The sequence below is a fragment of the Anomaloglossus baeobatrachus genome, chromosome 5 (assembly GCF_048569485.1).
Source record: "Anomaloglossus baeobatrachus isolate aAnoBae1 chromosome 5, aAnoBae1.hap1, whole genome shotgun sequence".
NCBI classification, from domain to species: Eukaryota; Metazoa; Chordata; class Amphibia; order Anura; family Aromobatidae; genus Anomaloglossus; species Anomaloglossus baeobatrachus.
Window position 1 is genome coordinate 580,055,976 of NC_134357.1, and position 9,116 is coordinate 580,065,091.

Consider the following 9,116-nt stretch of genomic DNA (forward strand, 5'->3'; position numbering starts at 1 on the left):
AATCCGGAGCGTTTGACGATTGGCATGTGCCTCCTTGTGCCATGCTAGAAATAGTACTCCCTTCAGGGACTGGAGTGCGAGCTCTGGCATAGGGAACACCACAGCTAGTCATGACTTTAAGGAGATGTGCTGTCACACTCTCGTCCCACGTAAGCTCTGCCAATTTTGGAGTGAAAATGCCAAAAGCCGCCAAAATTTGGCACAACTATGAATTGATCCAAATTTTTGTGACTTTTCAAAGTGTCACTTTTTGTGCCACGTTTTGGCATAAAAGCTTTGATAAACTGGGTCCAGAGTGTCTTAACAGCTTCCCCATATCTAGGATTCAGTTCTCCCCTGTTATGGCTCGTGAAAGAAGCTATACCAGCAGTATAGTTCAATACAAAGGGAAGGGGAAAGGAATGCCCTATCACTAGGGAAAGGGGGAAGTGGTGACTCCTTACAATAACCTGCAGATCACCCTGTGGAGACACGGGGCTCAGTGGGCGCTCTCATCCACTAAAACCCGCCGCCTTTAGAAAGACAGCGTGGCTCAGGGCTCATCCCAACTGAACGCCGGCCTCCCTAACCGTGGGCGTAACACTACTCAGACAACACAGGGTGAGGGAACCACAATAATTAGACTTTATTGGATCCCCAAACAATTAACAGCACATAACACATAACCAGCAAAACACACAAATGTAACAGGCAACAGAGTCTCACCCTTCCGCTGGCTCACCAGGGATTTAGAATGTCCATGCCTCACAGGTTCCAAGCTGTCTGAGGTCTGCAAAGTCTGTAACAGGTGACTGAACTGTCCCAACCTGCGTGTCCTCCTTAGGTAGTCCTGGTTTGATGTTACAATCCTGGCAGCCAGAGTCGAAATCCCTAGGCTGTGGATATGGTCTCCAACCGGATCCGGAGTCCCTAGATTGAAGCCATAAGTTGTCCTGATCCTCCAGTCAGCTCCAAAGAGCTTAGACTGAATCCATCAACAACCCCTGGTGGCTTAAAGAAGTCCTTTTTATAGCCACAACCTTCCACTTGGATACACTGCGTCCTCATCGATTGGTTGGACAAGATTGCTTCTCCCATTGGAGGAATTTCAAGCTGCATGGACAATGTTCATTTAAATGATATGGGTAGAAAGACTGAGGGTGTACATGTAAACTGGGAGTCACCGACTAGACAATGGCTACTAAGGTAATTACATTATCAATACAAAACTACAATACAATGGTTACTGGAAATGTCTGGAGAACAATACGTCTAGCTTTCAGTGGCCAACACAATTACATTGAGTCAACAAGAGTCTTGTAAAAACAAATGAGGGACTTCTCCCCCGTCTATAGACAATCTATCATGCTGTCTGGCTGGATTTTAAGAAACTTTAACCCATGAGAGTCCATGTCGTCACACACCCTCACTGCTCTTACCAACCCTATACAGGCTCTGTACCTATTGTCGAGCAGGAATACCTCAACCTAGGCAAACCCTGATTTGGGCCCTAAATAAGGATGGTGGGTATGAGCTCTTCATCAACACTACTAACGCTAAAGGAGACAAAAGGAAACAATACAGAGGAAATACAAATGCTACCACCTGAGCCAAGGTACATAGCAAAAGTCAAACACTTATCTTAGGAGCAGTTACCACAGAAGTCTCTGGAACAACAAGAAGAGCCGACCACTGCAAACCACAGTCAGAAACAACTATAAACCTCACCCAGAGCACCTCAGGGTGAGGTTTATAAAGGAAGTCAGAGGCTGACAACTGAGAGGAAAAGCTGACCATTTCCCAGGGTCATGGAGTCTGCTGCTGCAGAAACAGAGAACTGTCAGATAACAACACGTGCTGCAAATTTCTGGGATTTTCCAACACTTCTGCCACTAGACTGTCAGGCGGCCGTGACATCTCCGTGACATCCCCTCACTATTTTTGTGCAAAATGCATACAGCTCTGCCTCAACTCCAGAGGTTCTGAGACAAAATCATCACATCTAGACAATAGAGAAAGACAGGCATGAAGAATATATATTTACAAGCATTTATTAACAAAACAACAAGTTTTCAAATGCAATTATATACAATATAATATACTTCAAAGTTCCTATCTCCAATCTGGTGCTGCGCTTTTTAGTAAATAAAGCAGTGGGCAATCTGAGATTAGTGAATTATCTAAATATAATCCAGTATCAAAACCTTTTACAAATATTCCTAAAGGCTCTCAAAATACCCAATTTACTAGCAAAGTTGAGCCCGAACTTCTAGTATGTTGGATCTCAGTGTGCAGAGCGGGACCCCACAAATCTCTGCAGCTGTTCTAAGCACAAGACATTGCTCTCTCAACTAATCCAGCGAGGTCACATACTTTTTTTAAGGTTTTACTTAACTGCTTAAGAAGGATGCTATAGACCTGGGGTCCTAGAGCTCATTCTTTCACGGAGAGTGTGATCTCTGAGGGTTGTGTGATCTCACAACCTGGAAGATAATTTTGGGGGACATTAGGGACACTTCCAAAAGTTTTGGTACTGGATAATATTTAGAAAATGCACTAATCTGTGGCTCTCCACTGTTTTAGTAAATAAAAACAGCAGCCACAGATTTGCGATAAGCACTATTTAAAGGAAAAGTCATCAAACACATTGTGCTAGAGATTGGGGATATTACCCCTGTAACAGTGTCAGCAGCAGATCCCCCCCATAATAGCACGTCATGACCACATTTTTTTGCAACAGTCTTTTTCCCTATTTTCCTTCTTCATAACCTAGGTGTGTCTTATGGTCCAAAAAATACAATAAGTTTAAAAAGAGATAAAATGGTTCTTTCCCTCACCAATTCTTGCTTAAGCAATTGTAGCCGATTTTTCGATAAAACCCTTTGAATTATAGTACATCATGATGGCTTCTCCTGTGTTACTCATCTGACAACAGGACCTGATTAATGATAAAAAAAAAAAACATTTGGCAAATTCTGAACACAAGAATGGCTGCTCCGCTCTGTTGGTTTTCTGATGGTCGGCAAGACTTGATTTACCAGTTAAACATTTCAATTATTCACAACATGAAAAAGGTTCCTTCCCTGTGCGGCTTCTTCAGATGTTTAACAAGACCTGATTTCTGAGAATTACATTTTACACATTCAGAACATAAAAATTGGTTATTTTGTATGATTTTTTTGATGGTAAACAAGATATGACTTCCTAATGAAACATTTACTACATTCTGGGCAGGAAAATGGCTTCTCCCCTGTGTGAGATCTTTGATGCCTAACCAGAGCTGATTTCTGAATAAAACATTTCCCACATTCTGAACATGAAAATGGCTTCTCCCCTGTGTGATTTTTATGATGTCTAACAAGCTCTGATTTCTGAATAAAACATTTCCCACATTCTGAACATGAAAATGGCTTTTCCCCTTTGTGAAATCTTTGATGCAAAACAAGTTCTGGATTCCGAATAAAACATTTCCCACACTCTGAACATGAAAATGGCTTCTCCCCTGTGTGAGATCTTTGATGCTCAACAAGTTCTGATTTTCGAATAAAACATTTCCCACATTGTGAACATGAAAATAGCTTCTCCCCGGTGTGACGTTTTCCATGGTCAACAAGATTTGATTTCCTACTAAAACATTTACCACATTCCAAGCATGAAAATGGCTTCGCCCCTGTGTGATTTTTCTTATGCACAACAAGATGTGATTTCTGAATAAAACATTTCCCACACTCTGAACATGAAAATGGCTTCTCCCCTGTGTGAATTCTTTGATGCTCAACAAGATTTGATTTCCATATGAAACATTTCCCACACTCTGAACATGAAAATGGCTTCTCCCCTGTATAATATCTTTGATGGTTAACAAGATATGATTTCCTGGTAAAACATTTCCCACATTTTGGACATGAAAACGGTTTCTCCTTTGTAGGAGCTGTTTCATGTTCCACATCCTTTCTGTAACTTTTATTTTGTTTACAATTCTGTGATAAATCGTAATTATGTACTTGAATGAAAAGATCAGATGATAAAGCTTTCCGAGGAAGAACTGGAGGTATAACTGGGACAACAGCATGCTCTTCATATGTGTCATGTGTGATACTTTCATCATTTGTTATAAATTCTGAAGATATTAGAGGTCCATCTGAACTCCCAATACAGTCATCTGCTAAAAATAAACACAATGTTATTATTTTTTTAATGATATTATCTTGAAAATACATTTTTTTAAACCAAAACATCAGAAATTAAATGAGGAAAAAAATGTATCCTGAATCTGTTTTCCAATTTCGACATCTAAAGGCCCCGTTACACGCAACGACGTATCTAACGATATATCGCCGGGGTCACGGATTCCATGACGCACATCCGGCATCGTTAGCGACGTCGTTGCGTGTGACACAAACTACCGGCCATTAACGATCAAAAATACTCACCTTATTGTTAATCGTTGACACATCGTTCATTTTCAAAAAATCGTTGATTGTTGAGGACGCAGGTTGTTTGTCGTTCCCGAGGCAGCACACATCGCTACGTATGACACCTCGGGAACGACGAACTACAGCTTACCTGCGGCCACCGGCAATGAGGAAGGAAGGAGGTGGGCGGGATGTTACGGCCGCTCATCTCCGCCCCTCCGCTTCTATTGGGCGGCCGCTTAGTGACGCTGCTGTGACGCCGTACGAACAGCCCCCTTAGAATCTTAGAAAGGAGGCGGTCCGCCGGCAACACCGACGTCGCTAGGCAGGTAAGTCCGTGTGACAGCTCCTAACGATTTTGTGTGCCATGGGCAGCGATTTGCCCGTGACGCACAAACGACGGGGGCAGGTGCTTTCACCAGCGATATCGCTAGCGATATCGCTGCGTGTAAAGCCTCCTTAAGAGTTACATCGGCATTAATTCGGATCTCCCATTCCTAGCACCAGTTCTCTGGAATGTGCAACAGTAAATAATCTAATTGACTGTCACAATGTGACTGCAGGATAATGAGGGACAGGGGGCTCCTAAACTGTCCCTCACAATAGGGAACCCTAAGCTATTCTTAACCTCTGGATTACCCCTGAAGATGGAAGGAAGGGGCAGGAGTATGATGGAAACACAGATTAAGACAGACGGGACACATGGCAAACTCACAGAAATAAACAGTGAGAGACTAAGGAGAAAAGCAAGAGCAGGAAGGCAGCAACAAAAAGACAACCAGGCTTAACACCACAACAGCTCACAGTAATAATTCACAACAACCACCCATAAGTCTGGATCACAACACCTGACCAGACCAGTATAGGCAAGCTATAGCTGGCATTAATGAAATAGTCCAGCCAGCATATACAGAAGGGAAGCAAACAATACTTTCTCCTCTACAGCATGTGATCAAAGACATTAACAAGCAGCCCAGCAGAGAATTAAGGCCACTTTACACACAGAGATAAATCTGCGGCAGATCTGTGGTTGCAGTGAAATTGTGGACAATCAGTGCCAGGTTTGTGGCTGTGTACAAATGGAACAATATGTCCATGATTTCACTGCAACCACAGATCTGCCAAAGATTTATCTCTGTGTGTAAAGTGGCCTTAACTCTTGCTAGCCTGCCCAAGCCTGTGGTTCCACGCCTGCGTCTCCCTGCGCTGCTCACAGACATCAGAAAAGTTAACATACAGAGTACCAGAATCTATAATTTCCACAGATCCTGATGCCGCCATAACAGTTGGCAAAAGCTGCAAAAATCTCCTTGTAACATTGATGCACAACACAGACAATTTCAAAGAGATTTTTTTTTCGAAGTTCATTTAGACTCCTGCAATTAACAGATCTTTGGTTACATCATGTCACATGACTTTGAAGTCAAAGGTCCTTAAACAATCAACCTTAGAATACAACTGATGAGGTCCCTAAGAGAGTGGGGTTCCTGAGAAATTGCGCAGTTTGACTCCTCCCAACGTTGGCCCTGACTGTAACTAGAGCTTATTTTTGGAATAGGGCTTATATTTCAAGCATTCTCCAAAAATCCCATAAAATCATGCTAGGTCTTATTTTCGGTTTAGGTCGTCTTTTCGGGGAAACAGGGTATTCATGAACCCTCTGCAGGTCTTTGAGTTGACATCATAACAACAAAGAGAAGACACTAGAAACAAACAGCAGAAGAAGCAGAAGCAAAGAAAATACAGCTGAAAAAACCAGAGCAGAAAGTGAAAAAATGTAAACACAAAATTAGTGCAGAAAGTACATGAGTAGATATCTCTTACTGGATAGAGCTGGAGGAAACACATCCTGAGGAACATCGGGAGCTTCTTCTTTACAGTCCTGAGGGAGAAGAGGACGGGGACATCTCTCTGGTGTTGTCCTCTTACTGGATAGAACTGGAGGAGACACATACAGGGACTGAATTCATTCCTTACATACAGATAATTATAGGCCGTGTGTATTTAGTCCTGTCTATTACCTGGTGATGTGAGGGGCTGGGGAACCTCCATCATGACGTCCTTGTACAGATCTTTGTGTCCTTCTAAATACTCCCACTCCTCCATGGAGAAATAGACGGTGACGTCCTGACACCTTATAGGAACCTGACACATACAATGATACCGTCACCCCCCGATCCCTTCATAGCTTTACTGTATAATGTCCCAGCATTCCCAGCAGTGTCACCTCTCCAGTCAGCAGCTCAATCATCTTGTAGATGAGGTCTAGGATCTTCTGGTCATTGATGTCCTCATGTATCGGGGGGTGAGGTGGAGGCCCCGTGATTGGGCTCAGGGGTCTTCCCCATCCCTCAGACACAGGGGCCTGACAGTGCTCACTAGAGGTCTTCTTCACTACTGTGTAATCCTGGTTATGGAGAAACACAGTAATAAATCTCACTCCAGACATTTCCAGAGTCCTCACCTCTCCAGTTCTGTCCATCTGTTATTCCCATAGATAAGAATGGTGTAATGTGACGTCATCAGAATCTCTCACCTCTCCAGTAAGCCGGAAGAGGATCTCTAGGGTGAGGTGTAATATCCTCTCCGCCATCTTGTCCCTGTCCATATCCATCCTTCACGGGGCAATCAGGAAAATTCTCTTCTATAGAAAATCTCCACTGAGAGGATCCGATATTGTAGGGATCTTAATGGGAAGATGAGCTGGTGTAAACATATGAAATACAATTACTAGTGCTATGATATCGGTATGAAGCAGTAATGTGATAACTTCATATGTCTAGAGGTCACAGAGGATTCCTGTGAACCGAACCTCATTGGAAGTCACCAATTTTCACTTTCAGCTATTTAGCATATGATCAGTTATGCAGATTCTCATCATGTCGTTGCATTGTTAATGTTTCAATCTTTGTCTACCTGTATACTATAAATTACAAACCTGTTCTCACATTCCCTAATAGCTCTGTGTGTTATTAGGTTGATCCCAAAGAGAAAGGTCACTGGTTGGAATCGAGGAGAAAAACCGGATCATCCAGCTCATCAATAGCGGTCTCTTGGCCAAGAAAATTGGCAAACTGCAACTTTTGTGGCCATGACAGTTGGAAGAATATGAAGTGAAGTCCGTCCATCCATTCAAAAGCCAAGAGGTGACATCCAGGCAAAATATTGGAGTCAACAAGTAGAAAAGTGGAAAGAAGAAGATTGGAAACAGGTGATTTGGAGCAATGAGATGAAAGTCAATAGACGGCCCTAATGGGAGCAAATGGGTCTGGAAGAAACAAGGGAAAAGAGGGGCAAACGGATCGAGAAATTGAAGGAACTGTCAAGTTCCATGGTGGAAGCCTGATGATATGATGGTTTCTCAGTCAAAAGCGATACTTGACCGGGATCGATGGTGTTCTCAATGCTGAGCTATATGTGAGGATCCTACAAGACGGACCGTTTTTTTGTTTTGTTTAATAAGATGCACCGGATTATAAGACACACCATATATTTGAAGGAGGAATATAGAAAATAATGTTTTTATTGTTAAAATGAGGGTCCGGCTTATAATCCTAGTGCCTCTTATATTAACTCACTAGTGGAGGCAGGGTAGGCGATGCTGTCGGCATGAAGGAGAGGGTGTCACGGCTTAGGAGGGTCAGCGATGCTGTGGGCTCAGAGGAGGGGGTGTTGTGGCTCAATAGGGTCAGTGTGTAGAGGGTCGGCAACACTGCTGCGGGCTCGTTGGGTGTCAGGGTGGTGGGCACCATTGATCTGCCAGTGGGTTCGCAAGAGGGGGTGTTGTGGCTCAGTGTGTGGCAGCGGAGGGTCGGCGATACTGCGGACTTGTGGGGTGTCGCGGCGGCAAGGACTATTGATCTGCTGGTGGATTACGGGCTGCTTTGAATCACCTGCAGTTGACGAGATAGACTTCAAGAAAATTGCCGCGGAGCAGGCGCATGTGCAGATTAATGTGATGGACTTCAAGAAAATGGTCATGGAGTCCTATTTGCGCATGTACCGCCTCCACAGCCATTTTCTTGAAGTCCATTTCATCAACTGTGGGAGATTCAAAGCAGCCCGCTGGCAGATCAATGGTGCTCACTGCTGCGACACCCCACAAGCCTGCAGTATCACCGACCCTGCGCCACCATTGCTGCCCTGGTAAACCATATGCGGTTTGTAAAATGCACCCCCATTTTTCCCCCAGTTTTGGGGGAAAATAAAGTGCGTCTTACAAACCGGAAAATACAGTACTTCATACATTCGAGTACTATGGGTACAAAAAGGACAAGATATTGTTCCAGCAGGACAACGACCAAAAGCATATGGCGAGATTGGGGAAGAAATGGCTCAATGACAATGAAGTAGAGGAGATGGATTGTCTCCACAGTCCCCAGACATTAACACTAGAACTACTGAGGTAGTCATTTTGACTACTTTGCACTATGTATTTCTATATAGGTGTCACGAGTCCAGTAGTTCTAGTGTACAAGTGAACCTGTCAGGTCCAGTGTGCACCCAGAATCACGAGCAGTTCTGGGTACATATTGCTAATCCCTGCCTAACCGTCCCTGTATCTAGTAGCATAGATAAAGGGATCTTTAGAAAAAAGTATTACTAAAGATCTTTTATTGTATGCAAATGAGTGCTGGGACTAGTCCTCTGGGCGTTAGTTCCCCTGGCTAGTCGGCCCCATTAGCATTTTGCACGCCCCCGTGGGTGTGCTAACATGCTAAT

At 43.6% G+C, this 9,116-nt stretch overlaps 1 protein-coding gene across 1 annotated transcript; it reads right to left on the reverse strand.

Annotated features, from left to right (window-relative positions):
- Positions 1 to 641: 641 nt before the first annotated feature.
- LOC142313119 (uncharacterized) lies at positions 642 to 8,530 on the reverse strand. The gene is made up of 3 exons (XM_075352104.1): positions 8,518 to 8,530; positions 6,219 to 6,332; positions 642 to 4,144 (listed from the first exon to the last, which is right to left on the reverse strand). Exons 1-3 carry the CDS (start codon positions 8,528 to 8,530, stop codon positions 3,141 to 3,143), a joined length of 1,131 nt encoding a protein of 376 aa, XP_075208219.1. The 3' UTR covers positions 642 to 3,140.
- Between the last annotated feature and the right edge of the window lie 586 nt (positions 8,531 to 9,116).